Source organism: Tupaia chinensis, unplaced genomic scaffold (genome assembly GCF_000334495.1).
Source record: "Tupaia chinensis unplaced genomic scaffold, TupChi_1.0 Scaffold000001_1, whole genome shotgun sequence".
Lineage (NCBI taxonomy): Eukaryota > Metazoa > Chordata > Mammalia > Scandentia > Tupaiidae > Tupaia > Tupaia belangeri.
Window position 1 is genome coordinate 5979837 of NW_006159427.1, and position 24742 is coordinate 6004578.

The following is a 24742-nucleotide window of genomic DNA, read 5'->3' on the forward strand; positions in this document are numbered from 1 at the left end:
CCACTTGATTTCTCCAGGTGTTTTATCATCTTTCTCACATGTTCTTTGTCCAAACTTACCACTAAAGGGAGATGAGCTGTGTCCTTTACTTTCCTTCACTGTGCTCCAAACATGAAGCCCATTGCTGTCAATTCCTTCTACATGGAATACAAGTAGGAGCAGAAGGAACCAACCTATACTACGACAGATATGTGACTATGTGCTCTGAATTTATTATTATGAAATAAAGTTCTGTGAAAAATTAGGAACATACATAGTTACTGTATCAGAAAACCTGTCACACAAATGTCTACATACTCTTTGATGTCAACAGAGGTCTTCCAATTTAAACTTGGCTCTAGTCTCTTGGTCATTTGAGTCTTCGCTAAATTAATGTGGTTCTTCTGATATGTAGTCTTGTCTGAGCCCAGACGAGCTTTATGGTTGGTGGCTGCCTCTTCCTTCTTAGGTGCTGCATCAAACTGCTCTTTTTCTTTCTGTTGTTCTTCATCAAAATTAATCTCCTTTATTAAAAAAAGAAGAATAATTTTTTTACAGTGACATCACTTCTAAATTATCTAGCACATTCTGAAGATTCATATTAAGTTCAAGAAGGGTGGTCATAGATGCCTGTAATTATGTTGCTGAGTGACACAAGCTGAATAGGGGAACTTCAAGACCAACACCTCTATTAGAATAAGATTGTTGGGGCCAGCAGGTAGCAGTGTTTAAGGTGCTGGATTCCTATGTAGTCAACCATGGTTCAAGCCCTAGACCCAGCAGCTTGAAAACTCACACTGGGCACATGTGCATGAATGCCCAAAATTCTAAGAAGAGAATGGAGTAGAAGGGATTATAGCATGGCCATCTACCCTGGGGGATGGGTATGATTTCTTGCTTTTTGCCTCTGTTTCTCTCTTTCTTTCTGTCTCTGGCAAATGCACGTGCTCTATAGCAAAAAAAAAAAAAAAAAAAAAAAAACTCTCTTTAAAAAATAAATAAATAAGGTGTGTTAAACCTACACCTTGCTAAAGCATACACAGACACAATAGCAAAGTTAGACCTACTTGCTCCTTATCGCCAAAAAAAAAAAAATATTAAGTTCAAACCCTTTATTGACTGGGACACACTGTAGGCAAATTCCTTAAAGACAAAGGAAATATCTAAAGTTAGCCAGAGACACAAGACATATTACATACACAGGAGGAAGCACACATATTTTAAGAAACTTCTCATCAGAAATGATGCGAGCTAGAAGAAAGAGAGTGATGTTTCTAAAATATTGGAAATAAAAACCCATCAACCCAAAAGTCTATGCTGAGACCAAAAAGAAAAAAGAAATTTTTATAAAAAAAAAAGGCAAAATAAATATTTTCAAGGATGAACAAAAACAGAAAAGTCACTGTTGACTTGTGCTAGAAAAATATTAAAAGAAGATACTGAATCAAAAGGAATATCATACCAGCCAGAAATATGGATCTCTATATAAAAAGGAAAAACTGAAAAAATGGCAAAAAATAAATATAAGAGACTTTCTATTATTGTTAATGATTCTATTTTTTTTAAGAGAGAGTTTTTTTGCTTTAAGGAGCATGCACTCACTGGAGAGACAGAGAGACAGAATGTGAGAAGTTACCCTGCAGAGGAGATGGCCATGCCACAATCTCTTCTCCCTCATTCTCCTTTTGGAATCTTGGACGTGCACATACACATGCCCAGTGTGACTTTCAAGGCACCAGGTCCAGGACTTGAACCACAGTCGGCCACATGTGATTCCAGCACTCCAACTACTATACCACTTGCTGACCCAAATCATTCTAATATATTGACTATCTAAAGGAAAAACAGTAGCAACTTTTTGAGAGGTTATGTTCCATGTGAAAATAAAATGTATGACAATAATAGCAAAAAGGAGGGGGAGAGGTATTTGAGGTTGCTATTTTCAGTCAGAGGCCAGACTGAAAATGTATTCTAAGAATCCCTAAAATTTTCTGAAACATGGAAAAACTCACAAACCTAAGACTGAAGAAGTTTAGCAAACTCTAAACAGAATAAATCCAAAGAAATCCACCCTAAGTCATACAATAATCACACTCAAACTAAAGTCAAAATTCATAAAAATCATACAAACAATGCTTTACAAGATAAAAGCAACTAAAATAACTGAAGATTTCATCAGCAGACACTTGCACATCCATGTGTATTACAACATTATTCATAATTGCTAAAACATGGAGACAACCTAAGTACCCAAAAACTGATGACTGAATTGAAAAAATGTGTCACATATACACTAGGGAATACTGCTTAGCCATAAGAGACAATAAGACCCTGTCATTCGATGCAAAGTAGATAAATATAGAAGAGATATAATGCTAAGCAAAGTAAATGAGACTATGAAAGATAAACACTGTATATATACACCAAATGTCTGCATTTTATGGCAGGAATTGAAAGATCTGAAAGCATAATAGAAGGACAAGTGCAGATACCAGAGTCTGTACAGTAGAGAAGATGGTAGAGGGTGGATAGGGAGTGGGGGGATTGGGGAAGAAACACTTAGCAGATACAAGAATGTAAAGTTTGCTGTTATAAATGGCATATATGGTAACATTCTTGATTTGATGATCAGAAACTGCATGCATACTTTGAAAAAAATCATACTATGAACTATAGAGATGTACAATGCTAGAATATAAATAAATAAATATTTTTTAAAAAAAAACCTGTAGGTTTCGCATGACATAACACAGAGGCCAGAAGGAACCAGATCAACATTTTTAAATGCTGAAAGTAAAGAGTCATCAACTTAGAATACCATTAATATATCCAATGAAACTATTCTTCAAGAGTAAAAAGGAAATCAAGATCTCCTCAGATGAAAGAAAAGAATGTCACCAACAGGCCTACACAAAAGGATAGCTTAAAGACATTACTAAGAAAAAAATAAACTATGATAAAAAATTAAAGTTGCAAGGAAGAAAGGAAGAAAAGAACAATGGAAAGAGTAGAAGCATGGTTGAGTATACAAGACCTCCTTTTTCCTCTTAAATTTTCTAAATGGTTTGATGGTTGAAGAAAAAAACTTAGAACACAGTCTTACATAGTTATCAATGTATGTCAACAAAATACAGACAATATTAAAAATTAGAGAGGGTAAATTGGAAGACTTAAAAAGAGATAAATTTTCTATACTACACATAACTGGTAAAATGCCAAATGAGTAGACTATAATAAATTACTTATGTAATACAACAACCATTTAAAAAGCTATACAAAGAAGTATATTCAAAATACTAGGATTAATGGGAATCAGCAGTTGGCGTAATGGCTATGTCGCTGGACTCCCACGTAGTCGATCGCGGTTCGTGTTCCGGACCCGGTGGCTTAAAACTCATGCCGGGCGTGTGTGCGTGTGTGTCCAAGATCCCGAGAGGAGAATGGAGGAGAAGAGATTGCGGCGTGGCCATCCCCCCTGGGGGGTGATTTCCCGCTTTCTGTCTCTATGTCTCTCTCTGTCTGGCTGGCGAGCCCCCACCCCCTTCAGTGAAAATCTCTCAAAAAAAAAAAAAAAAAGAAAAAAGAAAAAAAACTAGGATTAATAAAAATGGAATCCTAAAAGATGTTCAACTAACCTACAGGAAGACAGACAAAAACAACAGCAGAGGGGGACCAGCAGTTAAGTGTAATGGCTATGTCGCTGGACTCCCACGTAGTCGACCGTGGTTTGCGTCCTGGACCCGGTGTCTTAAAACTCACGCCAGGTGCGTGTGTGTGTGTGCCCAAGATCCCAAGAGGAGAATGGAGGAGAAGGGATTGCAGTGTGGCCATCCCCCCTGGGGGGTGATTTCTCGCTTTCTGTCTCTCTGTCTCTCTCTCTCTCTGGCAAGCGCATACACCCTATAGCAAAATCCTCTCCAAAAAAAATAATAAAAAAATAACAGCAGAGGGGAAAACAAAATTAAACTGGCAGACTTAAACCCTAACATGTCAATAACTAAATAACATTAAACTAAAATACTAATAGATACATCAGTGGAGCTTTACAAAATGGATTTTTAAAGTGGCCCAACTATATGCTGTCTTCTTAAACGCTCTAAGAAGCTTACTTCAAATATACTGATGTAAGATGCACTCACTTGTTTATACCAAGAGATGAAGGTATCCAACTTTCCTTATCCAAAAGACAAATATCTTCTCTATAACTGAATGTAAGACTGAGAATTATTTTGACTAATGTGTATATTTTAGTGTATAATCACTTGTTTTATATGCTCCAAGTAAAATACTGCTCACAGCTAAAATCATTAAAATTATTTTAAATGCAAATACAACTACCTTAAATAAAAGGTATTATAAACATTTTTCTAGAACTAGAGAAATAAGAGTAAATGAAACCTTGATATCAATATTATTCTAGCAAAATGGTTGACTAGTGATGCATAATGTGCTTCCTGCCCACAAAAAAAAAAAAAAAAAAAAAAGGCCAAAACAAAGAATAAGCAGCTAATATTGAGTTGGAATGGTTGAAGGAGAGCACTGGAGTGTGGTGAGGACATGGTGGAGATGTTCCAGAGCGGGATGCCAGTCCATGCCCTATTGCCTCTTCCCTCCCACACCTGGACCATACAGCATGGCTTGGATGGCAGGCAAGTGAGCGAGGCTTCATCTGTGTTTACAGCCGCTCCCCATCAGTCACAGCATTGCTGCCTGATTCTGTCGAATCAGCAGGGGTATTGGATTCATGTGGAACCATGAACCCTATTGTTGTGTGATTGCTTCATTGTATATTGCAATGTGGTAGTATGGAAATGGGGTGTAAGGTGGACATGATGTGCTTGGATCATCTGGGGCCAATCCTTTCCCTGATCCATGAAAGAACTGTCTTCCATGAGATTGGTCCCTGGTGCTGGGAAGAGTGGAGACCACGGCTCCAGACTCTAGAGACTCAAGACAGCCTTAGAAAGGAAGGGAGAATCCTGTATCTGCCACTCTCACTATCCAGTCAAGACAGGACTGGAACTAGAAGGGACTATCACAATAAAAGATGGTGAGAACACCCACCCCTTTCCATCATCCCCCATTAACACCTTGGGCACCTGAAGTCTTTACTACAGGGCCATCCTGCAGCCTTCACAGGCACTGAATCCAGTTTGAAGGAGGGAAAGATAAGAAAGGAGGAGAGAAAGAGAGAGAGAAGAGAGGGAGAGAATGATCACATAGCCCCAAGATTCCACTGTGGCATATACCCAAAGGAACTGAAAACAAAACTCAAACAAATATTTGTGCACTCATATCCACAGCAGCATTCCTCACAATAGCCAAAAGATGGAAAGAGCCCAAGTGGCCACCAATAGATGAATGGATAAACAAAAGTGATATATACATAAATGGAATATTACTTGCCATAAAAAGGAATGAAGTTCTACAACACAGATGAACCTTGAAAACATAAGTGAAAGAAGCCAGACACAAAAGGACTAATCTTGTGTGACTTTACCGATATGAGACATCTACAACAGACAAATTCACAGAAACAGGAAGTAGATTAGCGTTTACCAGGTGCTGGGGGAGAGCAGATGGGGGTTATTGCTTAATGAGTGCAGAGTTTTAGTGTAAGTGATGAAGAAGATTTGAAATCGTGATGATTGCCTAACATGGTGAATATAATTAATGCTGCAGAATGGCACACTTACACATAAAGTGATAACTTGCACATTTTATGTATGCATTCAACCACAGGAACACACAAAAAAGGATAAGTGTAATCCAGGCAAGAGAGGATCGAGCCAGGAAACAAAAGAACTCAGAGGATGATGACAGAAGTGTCAGGACCAAAGCAAAGCAGTCTAGCAAGAGAACTACAGGGCCAGGAGAGAAATGGACAGAGAGCTGATGTGAGACCTGTGGGGTTGACATTCTCTTGAGACCCAGGCTGGAACTTAAACACTACATCAGCATCTTTTTTTTGTTGTTGTTAACTTTTCTTGTTTATTGTTAGAGGACACATGTGCAATGCAGGGGTGCAGGGGAGCATGCTCCAATGAGGTCTGGTTACATCATGATCCTTTTTCCTCTAATCCTCTATCCCATCAGAATTCTGGCACATGTGTGCCTGCCACGATTTTCAAACCACCCAGGTTGGGACTCTAACCCTGGTCTGCCACGTGGGATTTGGCTTCCTCTGGGTAGTGCCTAAGTGCTTCACGGCTGCACTGCAGGGACAGCCACACATTAGTATTTCTAGTATTTATGCAAAACATTTTAATGTGAGGTTGGCACTGGAGTGCAGCAGTCAAGCACTTGCATACTCTTTTTTGGGGGGACAAGGAGGGTATTTTTGCTATACGGCATGTGCACTCGCCAGAAAGACAGAGAGAGACAGAGAGACAGAAAGTGAGAAATCACCCTCCAAGGGGGATGGCCACACTGCAATCCCTTCTCCTCCATTCTCCTCTCAGGATTGGGTACGCACATGCTCCCGGCATGAGTTTAAGCCATCAGGTCCATGACTTGCACCGCGGTCGATGACTACATGGGAGTCCAGTGACATAGTCATTACGGCAACTGCTGGTCCCCATACTCTTTTTTTTTTTTTTTTAATCACCATAAGGTTCAACGAGAATTTTATTTCCTAAAATATTAGATTGATTTTTTTTTGCCCGGCATTATTTAGAAAACCATGAAAGACAGAGAAGAAGCACAGTTCTTGTGCACACACAGCTGAAATACTTATTAGGCCAATTCAATTAGGCAGAAATCATGAGCTGCCCAGACAGGATGATAATAATAAGAACAGTTAAGCCTTATTAACATGGATAAGCCTCTCGTTCTTAGTGTTATTAACTCACAAGAGAAGATGAAAAGTCCCATATAGAGCGCAGCAATTAAATACTCTGCACAGAACACGATCCCACAGGGACCACTACAATTTGTATCTCAGCCCTAGAGGTTTGAAAAACATTCCGGGCAGAAAAAAAAAAATCCCAAAATCCATACCCAAAAATACTCAATTCCCTTTTCTTCCATTTCTCTATCCAGTTGTGGTGTACTTAGGCACCACACAGAGGAAGCCAAATCCCACGTGGCAGACCAGGGTTAGAGTCCCACCCTGGGTGGTTTGAAAATCGTGCCAGGCACACATGTGCCAGAATTCTGATGGAACAGAGGATTAGAGGAAATAGATAGAGAAGTGAAAGAAAAGGGATTTCAGTGTGACCACGTCCTAAGGCAGGGTGCTTTCTTTCCCTCTTTCTGACTTTCTCTGGAGAGTGTATATGCTCACTGACAATTTTTAAAAGTCCTATAGGTGGTTAGAACAGCTGGATCCCGCATGGCGGACTGCAGTTCGAGTCCTTTAAAAACACTCAGGGCACATGTGCACACATGTCCAAAAACCCAAGAGGAGAATGGAAGAGAAGGGATTGTATGGCCATCCCCCTAGGTCCCCAAAATAGGCAAAATTATAATTTTTATAGTTAAGTAATATAATCTATAAATGCTCAAAAGGGACTATAAAACTTACCTGTTTAGACATATTTTCTGAAAATTTTGCTGATATTTCTTTTAAAAATGTGACCAGGTCTTTATAAATTTCACCTTTTCTCTCATAATTAATTTCCCTTTCATCATCTGCTTTGCCCTTGGGGAGAAAAAGTTTGGTGCCATTATTAGTGTATTATTAGTCGAAGAATAACCTAAGTACATGCACGGCTTTCTTCTCTAAAGGATCCACACAACAGTAGTTACACATGAAGTATACAGGTATAGGCTAAGCCCGTCCCCCTCCACTCAACGGCCTCCACTCACTCATTCATCCAGCACGCATTGGCTTCGTACCTCCCAGAAGCATGGAGGCCACTCCACTACAGAGCACGAAGGTGAAGGCCCCCTCTCTCTGCTCTCCTCTACTGGGAAAATGCATTATGACTTCAAGAGCCTTAAGTGACGAAGTCATAAAAGACCTAACATTAGAATGTCACCGTAGAAAAGCCTGTTTCTGTGACTCACACTCTGCTCTAGTTCTGTGCCTGTCAAGGTTGCTACAGGCTCGTTTTCTAGGGTTATGATCTCCATGAAACCATCTGCCCCTCTACCCTAACTCTGTCCCTCTTTCTCCTCTCTTACCTTTCTTCATTTCCCTTTTCTTCCCTACTCTACTATTCTCCCATAACAATATGACATATGCGTGTGTATGTTTATGTCACATAACTGTACATGCAGTCTGTTATACTGTATAACTATATATAAAAATGCATGAATGCGTGTAACTGTAGTATGCTTTAAATGTTCTAATTATTTAATAGTTTTATGGTCCTTGTCTTTCATTTTACAAAACTGAGAGGATTATTTAAAAGGTTTTTTTTAAGAATTATTTCATTTTCTTTACGATTATTTTAAAAATTTTTTGCTATAGGGCACATGTGCTCACCAGAAAGAGACAGACAGGGAGAGAGAGAGAATGAGGAAGGAAGCTGCCAGGTCCAGTACTCAGATGGCTTTCAGCCATGTGGGAGTCCAGTGCCGTAACCATTCTACCACCTGCTGGCCCCATACTTCAATGTTTCTATATCAAAGATAGTTTATATGAATTGAAACAAGTCATCCTTGCCCCTTCCTAGACAATCAATGAAAATAATTTCTTCTTTTGTGTCTTATTTTCTAATTAGAGATGTCATTTTTCTAAAATAATCCAAAAAAGATGCAAACTCAAATTTCAGTTGTATATTTTTCCCATGCAGAAAAGTGACCCCCACCAAAAAAAAAAAAGTACCAAGAAAAAGTACCAAAAGGCATTCTAGCGAGAAAGCTACAGGCAATCAAGGAGGTGGCACCAGGGTTTGGCAGCACTATGGACCAAGGTGGAACAGCCCTCCAAGCAGTCCGTGACAATCCTTAATGGGTCCCCATTGAGGATTTGTGTCTTTCTTGTAGAATTTTGCTTGAGTCCCAAATTTACACCAAAGATGCTGAGGGCAAGAGGCTGCAAAGGCAGAGGCTAAGCTCTTTCTAGTTAGTTTAGTGAATAGGGATGAGACTAAAAATAGTGTTTCCAGGGGCCAGTAGATGGCATGGGGTTAAGATGCTGGACTCCCACATGGCCAACCATGGTTTGAGCCCTGGACCTGGTGACTTACAAATCAGCCAAGTGCATGCGTGCCCAAACTCCAGAGAGGAGAATGGAGGAGAAGGGATTATGGCATAGCCATCTCCCCTGGGGGTGATTTCTCACTCCCCCCCCCTCTTTCTCCAGAGAACCCTATGGCAAAAATAGAAATAATAGAATAAAATAAAAAATAGAAAGAAAATAAAAGAAAAAGAATGTTTTAATCCAGAAGACTTGGAGGCCACATGCTGGGTATCTCTCAGCTTGAAGCCTACCCACATTCTGCTCTGTGGTTCTTGGACTGTGAATCCACAAAATGGTACTTCTCTTTGCCAGGTTAGGTTGGGTTTAGTCAACGAGAAACTAAAGGAAAATTGAAAGGCTGGAAGAGGAAGGAAGGACATGCCCTTTTTTGCCATTGTCCCCGTTTGAGTCACCTCAGCAGCTGCCCTTCCTCCCCCCAGCAATGGCAGTTGCTTCCGGTAGCAACCATTCGTTCCTGGCTTGCCTTTTTTTCCCCTCACAGTTCAGAACCAGATTCATTATGCCCTCAGGAATATCTTCAAAGGTCCAGGTTCCAACTCTTCCAGCTCTATGAATGCCCTCCTCTGAGCTCCTAGGCATGAGCTAACTGGGGAGTGTCCACTCCCCCGCGCTCTGGGCCTCAACTTCCTGGGGCACTTCCTGCCAGCTTCTCCATCTGGAGGATCTCCTCTGCCTTCCTTCACCCCCTCATCTCAGAGTGGAAGCTGCAGGTATTCGGAATTACTCCAGTGTTCCGTTTCTGCCTTTTCTACCCTTCCATACCTGCGTCACTATCAGTGAACTGGACTGTGTGGGAGAGGTTTTAGTTTTACAAAGTGGAAGGTGTCACTGTGAAGCCCGTTTCTTAGATGCCTGGTTAATGGTCACAGTGACAAACAACGGAGCTCTTTCTGAGGCCATTATGGATTTGCTCAGCAAACACACAGCCAAAGAATCAGCTTCACCCCCACAGAGTAGTAATTCATGCTCTGCGGTCACTGGGGTACAACCCTTGAGACATGGCAGCCTTTTTAAAGACCTAGCTAAGAACCCAAGTTCACCGCCTTTAGTTATGCTTTTTTAAAAGTTACTTACACCGTTTAAAAATACTCCTTCTGCACTGCATGTAATGCATAAAGTTTCAACATCGTGTGGTTTCACCAGCACATAACAAATTTCCCCATAAATCTGTCTCCAAGGTGGGGCCCGACATCCATTTGAAAATTCATAATCTGAAACCAATCGTCAAGCAATTAGTAAAGCTCTTTAAGCTGGAGGTTTGTAAAAATATGTTGGCTTAAACAAAATATTGTTGACATTGTGAAGTTTTCATTTAAAAAAATATATCCAATTCTAACACAGCCATTGAATGTATTTTGGGGACCAGCAGTTAGCATAATGGCTATGTTGCTGGACTCCCATGTAGCCGACCGCGGTTCGAGTCCCGGATCCAGTGGCTTAAACTCACGCCAGGCATGTGTGCATGTGTGCCCAGGATCCGGAGAGGAGAATGGAGGAGAAGGGATTGTGGCGTGGCCAACCCCCCTGGAGAGTGATTTCTCACTTTCTGTCTCTCTGTCTCTGTCTTTTCAGCGAGCGCACACGCCTTATAGCAAAAACCTCTAAAAAAATTATTTTGAAAATACAATTGGGAACATGGAAATCACAGAAAACGAATGTGAGGAGACATAAACCTGAGGTGTATTCAATGGATTCCAAGACCGTCTCTTCTCCTTTTCCTGAAAAACGCTTGAGCAGTTCTATATGCCTCTTCACAGTCACTGGATTTAAATGAATTTCTCTGAAATAAATGTTTCAAAATTCAGTTTACATGCTTTAAAACAGAATCTATAGCAAACATATAAATACATTTATATCAGGATGAATGGCCTTTTTTGTAATTAAAATTGTAGTTATTTTTAACCCATGATATAATCTTTTAACAATACTGTCAAAATGTCAAGAATTGGGGCCAGCAGGTGGCATGGTGGTTAAGGGCTGAATGCCAAATGGCCAACTGCAGTTCAAGTCCTGGACCCAGAGGCTTGAAACTCACGCTGGCATATGTGCATGTGTACTCCAAATCCCAGGAGAAAGGAGGAGGAGGGATTGTAGTGAAGCCATCCCTACGGAGGGGTGATTTCTCACTTTCCCTTTCTCTGCCTCTCTCTGTCTCTGTGGTGTGTGCACACACCCTAAGGCAAAAACCTAAAAAAAAAAAAAAAAAAAAAAGGTCATTTTAAATGTGTCATTAAATATACTCAATTTAGTATTAACTACATTTCCTAATACTATTCCTCTAATAATAGAAAATATTTGAAAAACAACTTTTGGCCTATACAAACTCTACATGATATTTGCACTATAGTTTAATAATTTATGTAATAGTCTTAGGAGAATGGAGGAGAAGGGATTGCAGCATGGCCATCCCCCTTGGGGAGAGATTTCTCACTTTCTCTCTCATTGTATCTGTCTCTTTCTTTCTCTCCAGTAAGCACTCATGCCCTAAGGCAAAAATCCTCTAACAACAAAAAGTCTCTGAACATAACAAAGTTATTGATGTCTTCAGAATTAGGTAAGACTCTAATAGAATGTTTTAACAATGTTAACTGCACATTTTAGTTTTTAGAATTAGAAATACCCATTCAATAAAATTAAAATTTCATTCCAACAAAATACAGTGTTAAGTCGATAGCAATAACTACCATACTTCATTTTTTGTATGTTTTTTTTCCCTAAAACTCTGAAAGCAATTTTTGAAACTCATGTCCAAAGATGTCTTTAAAAAAGCTTACAGTGAGAGATGTTTTAGAGATTGATTAAGTAGGTGCAGATCCAGTTGCTTCAGCAGTATGGCAAGCTTCATCTTAATCTCACGTTCAGGATCATCATCTTTGGTAATTTTATCAAGAATATTTAAGGCAGCTGAGTCATCTTCCATCGTACCAAAATCTGAGCCCAAGATTTTTACTACGGGATCTCTATTAGCTGATTTTAAAAAAAGTAAATGAATAACAAATTGTCATCTTATCTTCTACTACAGTAAACATAAAGACTACCTTATCCTTCAAGGTCCACTCAAACGTGTTTCTTTCACTTAGCTTTCTCTGAGCTACCCAGTTAGAATTAACTTCTGCTGAGAGTCTGTCATATTTAGGAACTTTCTTTTACCTCATGAGATATTCTACTTTGTACTGTAATATCACCTACACATGTCCTCTCCCTAATAGGACAACAGCCGGGACTGTCCCCCCTTCCTTCCTTCCTTCCATCTTGCCTTTCTCCCATCTGTCTTTCCTTATTTCCTTCCTTGCTTCCTTCATCTTTCTTTCTTACTGACTGTGGGACAGTGTTCAGAATAGACATTCAATTAACATACTCAGAATTGACGCAAAGATAGAGAAATGGATCTTCTTAGAAGAATCATCACTATTACTATATGTGCACATGTGTCCATGTAGGTACCAGTGCTCGGTATTCATAAATGCTTCCTTTCCATAATACTATATATACTTCCTTCAGCCTACGGGTCTACTGCCAGTCTTTCTCACCTTTTCCAACTGCTTATATTCTCAATGCCTATTAATGTCAATGTTGGAAAAACAAATCTAATCAAAATTCACATATATACTAAAATAAAAGTGAAAAATGTGAATGCCCAGTCATGATCAAGCCTGAAACTGATATGAAAGTTGAATCTCAAGATGTGAAAAACAGAATTTGGTAAATGTCAAAGGCAATATGGCTGTGAATGAATGAGGAGGAAAAAGCTGTTGAGAACAGAGAGATACAAGGAAGACGCGTGTACAGAGACAGAAAAGAGAACATGCCTCTGGGACTAATGCAGAAAGCTTCACTGGATTGAAAAGTTTGACTCGACTTCTTACATCTCCCTTTAATTAGTGACATCATTACAAAAGAGAGTCAGCGCCAGCACCCTCCGGCAGGAAACGGGCTGTATCACATGGTGGTACAGTGGTATAGACTACACCAAATAGTGGTATCGTCCTTCGGGCTGAGGAAAGGATGGCCTTGGGGGAGGGAGGCAGCAAGGAAAAGGAGATCAAGGAATCGACCATTGATCGTGCATCTCCACTTACCAACCCTGTGGTTGTCATCTCATCAAGGTTTATGAGAAGACACACTAGATGAATTCTGGGGGAAGCCAACCTGACTACTGAACTGCCATGTACCATACAATTTAGACCTGAAACTAAGGCTTGTACCTAAACTCTTAACCAAACTAAGGCTTGTGCCTAAGGGTTAACCAAACCAGATTTATAGCAGTCTATATTATGTCTACAATTTAAGTCCAACTTAATGATTAATTATGCATCTAATAACTAGTTTCTTGTATTCAGATGTACTCTCAATATATAATGCCTCCTCAGTAAATTAGTTTTGATAGACAGCCTAATAAGGATGAATGAGAAAGAGAGAAAATGAAGATGCTATAGTGAGGTGTCACCTTGTTGTCTTAAAGGACCACCTTCCCACCTCACACAGAAAGAGGCAGAATGCAGTAGTAGCCCTATGCCTAGAACCCACTGGTCACATAATTCCAGAAAAACAAAATACATCCAACACACCAGTAATAATCTCTTCTAAAGGAAGTCCAGATTTATTTTTACAAAAGCAGATTACCACCCATCACAGTGGCATACTAGGAGAGAGGGTGAATTGGGATGCTGTCCATCTGAAGTAATAATTTTACAATTAGTTTCCTAGATGTGTGTTTCTGTCTTTCCTTCTGATATGAACCACAGACCACTGGACTTTTCAGAAGCTGGGAAGTTTCTCTTAAACCACTTATACAAACAGAAACCCAGAAACCTAATAATAAAGTGTCAGGCCTTTCATTTTAAAGCAGAAATTTTATATGAGTGGAACATTTCAGCACAGGAAAATGAATGACGTTTTCATGCAGTTGTGCATATATGACTATCTTTTAGGCTCCAGAATTTTTTTCAAGAGACTGTTATCAAATGCTCCCCACCAAGATTGCTTCTAAATGTTCAAATCACAGACTGGAATTTAAATACCACCTTCAATACATGCTTGGGCTTCTTTCAGCTTTGTGCCTTTGGCAATATATAAAAAGCGTGATAGTTGACCAAAGCTCCTAATTTTAATTTGTGGCACAGAGAGAAATAGCAAAGGCTGTCCATTTTTATCAACTTCTTCTGATTTGACTGTTGAGTCACTAAAAAAAAAAAAAAAATTGAAAGCTTAATGAAACCTGGATGCCAATAGAAGTTATATTAAAAACACTTAAATTGTTCCTGTATCTCATTAGGAAACACAGAAAGTAAAAATAACTCTGGTTAGAAGACTATCTATTTTCCCATGCTTACCCACACTCAGACCCATCAGTTTCCAAACATACCAACAACCATCTGAGCAACAGTGTGTGTCAAGGGAGAAAAAATTAAGCGGTTTCCTGAATACCCAGTTGAACTCAAATAATTTGGTTTTCATTTTTGTGTTTCTATCAGTGTGCTGGTTTCAGACCTCTTGTAAGAAGTCACTGATTCTACAGAACCACTCATGCTTTGGAGATTTCTAGTGTTATTTTATTTATAAAAATTATATACCACAGTAATTAGTGGTTAGGAATTTTCTTGGCTGTGTTTATGAGAAAAAAAAAAAGCTACAGAAAAAATAAAAAGGCAAACTAGATCCTCTCTGTGGATTACTTTCCCACTTTAAACTCCCTAATTTGGTTTGCCTTAGGATAATAAACAAGTTTTTCTAAGTGCCCTTTGCCTCGTCAAAAATTATTGGGTCTAACCCTCAGAATGGAAGAAAATATTTGCAAACTATGCTTCAGATAAGGAATTGATAATCAGAATATGCAGGGGATTCAAGCAGCTCACCTGTGAAAACAAGTAATCCAATTTTTAAAATGGGCAAATGAACTGAACAGGTAATTTTCTAAGGAATACTTATGAATGGCCAAAATCCATATGAAAAATGTTCAGCATTTCTTATCATAAGGGAAATGCAAATCAAAACCATGAGATACCAGTGAACCCCAGTCAGAATGGCTTTAATCACAAAAATAAGGACTGACAAGTGCTGGTGAGGCTGTGATGAAAAAGGAACTCTCCTATACTGTTGGTGGCAAATTGGGTCATATTTTTCTATGCAAAATGCATCATGACTTACCCAACGACCTAATAAATTAGCACAGTCACTGTGAAAAACAACATGGGGGTTCCTCAAAACCTACAAATAGAACTACCATACAACCCAGTAATCCCACTTTTTGGTATTTACTCGAAGGACAGGAAAACTCAGTCTGAAACACACTTGCACATCCATGTTTATTACAGCATTAGCTACAATTGCTAAGACATGAAATCAACCTAACTGCCCCAAATCTGATACACTGATTGATAAATGCGGTACATGTACACTAGGGAATATTACTCAGCTAAAAAAAAAGACCCTACCATTTGACTCAAAATGAAGACTATACAAAATTTAATGCTAAGTAAAGTAAGTTAGACTATGAAAGACAAACACTGTATATCCCCACTCAATATATACTGAATGTCTGCACTCTATGGCAGAAATGGAAAGATATGAAGACATGATAGTAAGAAGGACAAATGTAGATACTAGAGATTGTACAGGAAAGGAATAGATAATAGAGGGTGGATGGGAGGGGGTTGGGGAAGAAACAACAGACACAGAATGTAAAGTTCTCTGATAAAAGGATGTATATGGTGGACCGGCAGGTGGCGTGGTGGTTAAGGGCACTGGACTCCCACATGGCTGACTGTGGTTCTAGTCCCAGACCTGGCAGCTTGCTTTCTCTCTTTCTCTCTTTCTCTTGCTCTCTTTCTGTCTCTTTCTGGTCAAATTAAAAATAAATAAAGTTAAATAAAATAATTATTTTTTAAAATTATTTATATGGTAATATCCTTGATTTGTTTGTTGTGCACTGCAGGCATACCTTGAAAAACAACATATTATATGCTAGGAAGATGTACAGTGACACAATATACGTAATTTTAAAAATTATTCCGTTTCCTGGACGTGTGTTTCTGTCCATTTTAATGAGTTTTAGGTTGCCATTTTTAAAATACTAAGACGTTTTGGCTGAGCCATAGTGGTAGTCACTGGGTGCAATACTGGAGCCATATGGGAAGGCCAGGGTTTAGATCTCCACTCAATCTGAACATGCAAGGCATGCTCACAGGTGCATCATACTCCTAGCTAATTGGAAGTCTGGGAGTGGTGGGGTGTATGACCATGGCTTGGCAAGATCCTGTCAGGGTCCCTGGCTCCCTCTCAACCTCTCTCCCTCTCAAAAAAGAAATAAGTAAATAAGCTTTTCAAATATTAAGATGCTTTTATGGCAGTGATATTTCTATAGCTTTCTACCATTTACAACATGAACTAAAGTACGTAAGTGTTTTATTACACACTGATATCCCTGGTAAAAGTGCTCCCACTGTAAGACATGATCTAAGAGAGTTTAAACTGCAGTGCAGATAAACACATGTGACAATATTGTTTGCTCACCAGAAAGAGTAACCTTGACAGACCCAGGATACTTACTGCTGATGCTATCTCCTAAGAACAGGGAACAGGGACCGTGGAAGGCAGAAATAACGCCCTTCCAAACATCTCCACATCCCGCTTCCTGAACCTGTGACTGTTCCTTACACATGAAAGGTGCGAATGGATTAAATCAAGGTCATCAGAAGGAATGACTATTCTGATGATCTGGGCAGCATCAGTCACATTCTAAGAGGGTGGCAGTAGGGTCAGAGTCAGACAAGGTGATGTGAAGATGGAAGCAGAGGTCCGCGGGATGTGGGGCCACAAGCTACAAATGCAGGGGCCTCTTAGAAGCTGAAAAGGGGAAGAACATAAGCTCCTTGAGCCTCCAGAAGGAACAAAGCCCATCCAGGACCTTGATTTTAGCCCTATAAGTTCGTTTCCAACTTGACATCCAGAGCTGAAAGATAGTAAGTTTGTGTTGTTTCAAGCCACAAAGTTGCGGTGATTTGTTACAACAGCAATACACAGCTGAAGAAGGGACTTGATCTGTCTGGTACTGCTGGGTACAGACAGCACCACTCTGTCTCCAGCATCTCAAAGGGGACCAGCACATAGAAGGCTCTCTCTCTCTCTCTCTCTCTCTCTCTGTCTATATATACACATATATATAGACAGATAGATAGATACAGAGATATTAATGCATAATATCTATACATTGTATATAATGTATAAATATTTTGTATATTATCTATATATTATACATTAATATCTACATATAGATGTTACATGTATCTATTACATGCATCTATTATACATTAATATCTATACATTATATATAATGTATAGATAGTCATATATATGTATGGGTGTATACATGTGTATATATGTATGTGTGTATGTGTGTACATGTATATATGTATGTGTGTATGTGTGTACATGTATATATGTATGTGTGTATGTGTATATATACAAATAAATAAAATGTGGAAAAAGTAAAAGAATAAATATTTCTAGACTTGCCAGTGCCGTGAATTGTGCACAATGTATTGGCTTACCGGGAAAGTCATGATGCATTTTTACACAGAAAAACACAGAAGAATACACCATGACTTTTCCAATGACCTAATATAATAATGCTCTAAAATTCAGCTTCTGGAATAGTATCTTTAGGATTGAGATTTGTGAACGGCCTGCACCTGAAGGTCACGCACATGAAGTGCCAGTCATTCACCTAAGTGGGTAATGATAGTGCTAAGTTACTGGCTGATGGAGTGCCAAAAATATCAAGTTACTTGACTAAAGAAAGTGAAACTCTTGGTGAAAAGCTGGAGGACTGGCAAGTACAGGTGACACTGCTCAATTGTCCTACCAGCTGAAGCCAGCAACTTTTTAAATTTTCCTATAGGGTGCATGTGTTTACTGAGAGAGAGAAACAGAGAAAAGGAAAGTAAGAAATCACTCTTTAGGGGGGATGGCCACACCACAACAAATCCTCCTCCATTCTGCTCTTGGGATTTTGGGCGCACACACACACACACACACACACACACACGCACACACGCCCAGTGTTTTTCCAAGCTGCCGGGTCGGGATTCAAACCATAAAGTTATGTGGGATACAGCCTCCTTAATCTCCACACCCCCTGCTGGTTCTGAAGCCTGTAACTTAACAGAGAAGTAGGGGAAAACAAAACAAAACAAACAAACATACAAAAACACCAGCTATGGGGAGATGCTGAAGAGTAAGTCTCAGTTTTTAGGTTCAGATTCTAACAACTGAAAAATAAGCTCCTCAAAAGAATAAGACTCCCACCTCATGAGGTGAAGATCAACAAAATCCTCTGTCCTAATAGACTTTTACACTGGAATTGGGGAGGCAGCGAACAACAGTCAACTCACTTGGGGCTGGAGAGGGGCACAGCAGTCCCACAACTGGATTCACAGGGAAAGTCCTGGGCCCACTTCCTGGGACCTCCCTGACACTCAGGACATGCATACCTGGCCAGCCAGCAGGACTTCGGTGGACACAGCATGAGGACCCCGCTGGGGGTGCCTCTCTCTCTCTCTCTTAGAATAAATGGATAATTTTTTTAAAAAAAGTAAAAATTTTAAAATATTCAGTTTATACTATAAAAGAAAGTAGGAAGAAGTCGTTTTTCTCTAATCCTCAGTGTCTAGTTTAGAAAGTAGTTATTATCTTCTGACTTTCTGGTCATATAGAACTCCCACCAGAATATAATTTTGTTCCAACTCCTACACAAACTGAGATATAAGAGAGTGAGATCTGCAACTACCGGGTCAGCAGAAATGTCATGACATATTTTTTCTGATTTTCTATTCAAAAATGCATCATGACGTTTCCGATGACCCAATAAAATACAGCAACATCAGAGCAGATATGATTCTAAACACGGAGTGCTACCGGGGAAGGAGAGCAAAGAACAGGTAACGACATTTTCACAAAGTAATTCTGAATGCTTCTGAAGTCTGAACATTTTCTAAGCTCCGTCCTAGAAAGTCTCAGTGCCTCAGAGCTCCACGGACGCCAGCACAGGGGGTTACAGGGAATGGTGCCAGCTCTCCTTCGTTTACCCTGAATCGGGCCTTCTTCCTGAGATGTTTTAGGAACATTAACTTTACCATCTGAAAGAAACAAAAGCGAGTGCAAATGGTAGTTAAACGGGCTTATGATTTGTGTGAGAATGAAAGCAGAGTTTCCCCAAAAAATGTAAATATAGAGAAACGTGAGAACAGGATGAACACAAGGGAAATAATTTTAAAAATAAGATGGAACATGTGGGACCAGCAATTGGCAGAATGGCTATGTCGCTGGGCTCCCATGTAGTCAACCGCGGTTCAAGTCCCAGACCCGGTGGCTTAAACTCACGCTGGGCGCATGTGCGTGCGTGCCCAAGATCCCGAGAGGAGAATGGAGGAGAAGGGATTGTGGCGTGGCCATCCCCCCTGGGGGGTGATTTCTCGCTTTCTGTCTCTCTGTCTCTATCTGGCGAGTGCATGCGCCCTATAGCAAAAACCTCTCAAAAAAAAAAAAAAAAAGATGGACCATGTAACGTGCGCAAGCTCCGTGCCCACCTTTCCTCTAAAAACAGTCTGCAGGACAGGAAAGAAGATAATCGGTGAAACACCAAACTGGTCAGTATGAGAATAAAGGACCTGTTCCAGCCTCGCGGTGGCTGGGGGGCCGCTAAGATGCTGGACTCCACAGGCTGGAACCACATGGGAGGCCCAGGTTTGATTCCCTGTCCAACCTAAGGCTGGACACAGCAGTGTGTTTCTGTAATCCCAGCAACTCAGGAGACTGAGGCAGTAGGATCATGAGCTTGCAGCTGGTCTGAGCAACACCTCGAGACCCCACCTGTCTGAAAAAAGAGTCAGTGTGGTGGCGCATGCCTGTGTTTGCAGATGGGAGGCTCAGGTAGGATTCCCACAAGCAAGAATTCATCATTAAAAAAAAAAAAAATCAGTTTTGGTATCAGATGCTCATGAGCCTAATTTAAGAGAAGGTTCATCATGCTTTTATTGACTGTCACAGGGTGCATTTCAAGACGCACAACATCAAATGAGAGATAAACATACTCCTATCAGTATTGTAGAGCCCACACACACAAAAAAAAAAGCTAAATACTTCAACAGGCATTAGGGTAGATAAAACAGACTTATTCTAGAACAAGAAGTCTGCAAAGCATCTACCTTTGTTCTAAACCATCCAAGGACGTTCCTACTTGGAAGAAACACATCCAGAGACTCTGAGTTCAAATCCTTCAGGCCGACTGTGGCTTTATAGGACACCCAGACCGGAATCTTCTCTGGAAGAAGAGCAGCTTCTCCCCTTTAAATAAATGCAAACACAGCACAGCAAGGCTAGCGGCTAGCCAGAGAGTGCACCCGCACCACAGGGCAAAGGATGGCCGCTGGCCCTTTTTTTTTTTTTTTTTTGAGAGGTTTTTTGCTATAGGGCACGTGCGCTTGCCAGACAGAGAGAGACATAGAGACAGAAAGCGAGAAATCACCCCCCAGGGGGGATGGTCACACCGCAATCCCTTCTTCTCCATTCTCCTCTCGGGATCTTGGGCACGCATGCACACGCGCCCGGCGTGAGTTCTAAGCCACCGGGTCCAGGATGCAAACCGCGGTTGACTACGTGGGAGTCCAGCGACATAGCCATTACGCTAACTGCTGGTTCCCATACCTGGCACTTTTTAATAACAACTTCTGGCCACTGAAGGCATCATCTCGAGTTTGTATCACTCACCTGCTATGTTGCAAGAGGCAGCAACACTCAGTGGCTATGGACTGCTGAACTTTCTTCAGAGGGTAGAAAAATAACATAGTTGGGGCCAGCAGGTGGCATCGGGGTTAAGGGTGCTGGACTCCCACACTGTAGACTGCAGTTCAAGTCTTGGACCTGGCGGCTTGCTTTCTCACTTTCCCTCTCTCTTTCTCCCTCTCTCTCTCTCTGTCCCTCTCTGGTCATATTAATAAAAAAACAAATAAATAAAGTTAAATAAAATAATTATTACAAAAATAATAATATAATTAAGGCCTAGATGTGAAAGCGTTTGGTATTTCCCATTATTACCCAGATCCCCACTGTGTCCTTTGCCTTCTTCAAGGCAATCGGTCCCCATCTGGTTTTTATCAGAGCCACACAGCAAGGTCTCCTATTCCATCCAGCAACGTTACCAAACCTCTCTCTCCTTTTTCCCAACGTCAAAGATATCATCAGTAAAGCTCAGAAACAAAAATGAGGAATGCAAAAAAATTGGCCCAAGGAAAGCTGCATAGTAAATTTGACAGATGAGAGACAATCAAGGAGAAGTCGTTTCAAAACACTCACGGTGTCCAAATGTCAAAATGCCCCACTTAAGAGCGAACAGTGTGCACGAAGACTGTGTACAGAGGTTAAGAAGGGGAATAAAGAAAAGTTTAGACGGAAGGTGACCCACTGAGGAACGTGTTACGGCCTACCTAATTAGGCGGCAGACATGGCCATGTCTGTACTTGCAACTCCAAATCAGTTCCGGGGCAAGACACGATATCACCTTGATATTCTTTCCAGTCATCAGAGTTAAATCTATCTTTGTAACGTTAATGTATTTTTAATAGTTTTGGCAGATGAATTCATCTTTCAAAGGTTAGTAAAAAAGCTGAACTTAGGTGGGAGCAACAAAGAATGGGATGTAACCAGGAAATGACAAGCCTTTGGAGAAAATGACCACTGGCACAGTTAGAAATAAAATACACCATTAACGTGAAGGATTTCAAGAAAACCTGAGAGAAAGCACAACAGTAGAAGAGCTGAGGTGCTCTTGAAATGCTGTTCAAGAATGGCTGTCCAGGGACCAGCAGTTGGCGTAATGGCTATGTCGCTGGACTCCCACGTAGTCGACCATGGTTCGAGTCCCGGACCCAGTGGCTTAAACTCACACCAGGCGCGTGTGCATGCGTGCCCAAGATCCCGAGAGGAGAATGGAGGAGAAGGGATTGCGGTGTGGCCATCCCCCCTGGGGGGTGATTTCTCGCTTTCTATCTCTCTGTCTCTGTCTTTCTGGTGAGCACACATACCCTATAGCAAAAACCTCTCCAAAAAAAAAGAAGAAAAAAAAAAAAGAAAAGAATGGCTGTCCCATTCTAAAGATGTAATTCCAACCTGATCCTCAGAATAATTCCAAAGGGGAAAACAGGAAAGGCACCCATAGGGAGGTTTGGCTACTTAGAGAACTGTTTTGGCTAAGATCAGGCTTTGAAATGCATGCATAAAACCAAGAGGGACAAGGTTGTAGAAAAGAGAATGTCTGGGGACCTGCAGATGGTGAAATGGTTATTTTGCTGGAGTCCCACATAGTTGACTCGGGTTCAAGTCCCAGACCCAGCAGCTTAAAATTCACTTCAGGTACATGTGTGTGCGTGCTCAAGATCCTGAGAGGAGAATAGAGGAGAAGGGATTAAGGCGTGGCTGTTCCCGCTGGGGGGTGATTTCTCGCTTTTTGTCTCTCTGTATCTCTCTCTCCCCTACCCCCCCAAGCAAGCACACATGTCCTATAGCATGTCCTTAAGTAAGAAAGAAAGAAAGAAAGAAAGAAAGAAAGAAAGAAAGAAAGAAAGAAAGAAGAAAGAAAGAAAGAAAGTCTGAAGTGCAAAATGAACTGAGACTGGCCAAAAAAAAAAAAATTAAACAATTAAATAACTACCTGTTTGTTTACTTATTATATAATCATAATACACAATTCTATGTTATTACATGGTATTATAAAATATAACTATATAATTTTTGTAAATATATGTGCATATATTTAGCCATGGACAAAAGAGAGAAACTGATGGCCCACCATTGAGGTGGCGGTAGGATTGTTTGTTGTTGTCATTGGGTGTACGCACTTGCCAGAGAGAGACGGGGTAGGGGACAGGGAGTGAGAAATCATGCACTAGGGGGCATGGCCATGCCACAATCCCATCTCTTCATTGTCCTCTCAGGATTTTGGACACACACGCACACTTGCCTGGCATGTTTTTTCAAGTCAATAGGTCCAGGACTCACACTGCACAGTCAGCCATATGGGATCCAGCCGCCTTAATCACCTGGGCTAATTGCTGGCCCAGGGGTTTTGTTTTGTTTTGTTTTGTTTTTAATGTCGGGTTTAAAAGGTTCTCATTTGAGGACAGCACCAAATGTCAAGATGTTTCTTCTTTATACTGAGCAAAATTCACCATCCTGTGCCTGCACCTCGGCAGCTGATAGACTGAAATACCAGGAGGGAGTCCATCTGCACTGGAGGACACAGACGAACAGCCAATGGCTCCTGGCACCAGGAAACCTGGGTAAGTGGGAAAGCCAGACAGAAAGCAGCAGCAAGTGCTGGGAGAGTGACGAGCTGCAAAACGTACCCCTATCGAAAGAAATTAACATTTAAACTTGAAACTTAGATAAGTACTACGCTGGCCCGAGCAAAACAGCCTCAGATTTCACCCAAGTGAAATCCCTGATTTAGAAGATTCTTAGATTGAGAGGTTTAACTAACTTCCCCCAAAACCTCACAACCAGATGATAAAAACATACCAAAGGAGATAGTAAGTTCTAGCAGCAGTCAACTGGCTTACCTGACAACGTAACCTGATTGGAACGCGGAAGCGTCCAGCTCTGTGGTCCATTCCAGTGGTTCTACAAAAGCATATTTTGCTTCTTGAGGATGTTTATAGATAAAACTCTCCACAAACATTATAATTTCATTCAATATCGCTTCATTTAGAGGGGTAATTTCCAGGGTTCCGGTCCCGTGTCCGGCCGCAGTCCACTGCGCCGATCTGGTCAGCGCCACGCCCATGGGCTCCGTGGACACTCAGCTCAGAGCTCAGCACACACGCTGCAGCAGACAGGAGAGTGAGAGACTGGAGCATCCAGCTTTGCACTGGAGTATTTCTTTCCTTCAGGACTATAAACTGGTAGTACCCAACCCACATTCCTCTTAGTAATCTTAGAGATTACTTTTTAAAAAAACAATGATTGATTTAACTTTATTATTATTATTTAATTTGCTATAGGCCACATGAATTCACCAGAGAGAGAGAGACAGAGAGGGGGAGAGAAAGAGAGGGAAAGTCAGAAAGCAAGCCTCCAGGTCTGGGACTCAAACTACTGTTGGCCACAGGGGAGTCCAGTGCCTCAACCGCCATGCCACCTGTTGACCCCCTTAGAGATTTCTTTTAAAAATTACCTAACTGTTCAATGATTCAATAAAATATTAGGTCATTGGGAAAGTCATGACATATTAATCTCCTTTTCTCTGCAAAAATGCGCCCTGACTTTCCCAATGACCTCATAGTGAGCCAGTTCCAAGTAAAGCCGACTAGCATTTAAGGATTTTTGAACATCAGGTAACATCTTTCTAATATCCCTGGGTCTGAGGAAGAAAATTCAAACAGCTGGGCAGATGATCCAAGCAGAAAACTCCAAGAGCAAAACCAAGGAGACTGGCATCAAAGTCTTTCCTTACAGCTCTGCTGGGGCCAGGGGTCTACGTGAGCAAGGCTTTTGTTTTATTTTGCTTTATCATTTGTAACAGGGCATGTGCACGCATTAGAGAGAGACAGAAAGGGAAAG

The 24742-nt window shown here is 40.8% G+C and overlaps 1 protein-coding gene across 1 annotated transcript in view; it reads right to left on the reverse strand.

The window, feature by feature from the left end:
• ODAD2 (outer dynein arm docking complex subunit 2) overlaps nucleotides 1-23999 on the reverse strand; it is a 203016-nt gene extending 179017 nt beyond the window's left edge. The window contains exons 1-7 of the mRNA XM_006139755.3: nucleotides 23743-23999; nucleotides 14155-14312; nucleotides 11905-12097; nucleotides 10804-10910; nucleotides 10205-10341; nucleotides 7505-7621; nucleotides 298-503 (exon numbers count right to left, since the gene is read on the reverse strand). Coding sequence (XP_006139817.1) covers nucleotides 298-503; nucleotides 7505-7621; nucleotides 10205-10341; nucleotides 10804-10910; nucleotides 11905-12097; nucleotides 14155-14312; nucleotides 23743-23966 — 1142 coding nt within the window. The 5' untranslated portion in view covers nucleotides 23967-23999. The remainder of the gene's footprint in view (nucleotides 1-297; nucleotides 504-7504; nucleotides 7622-10204; nucleotides 10342-10803; nucleotides 10911-11904; nucleotides 12098-14154; nucleotides 14313-23742) is intronic.
• Nucleotides 24000-24742: the final 743 nt, after the last annotated feature.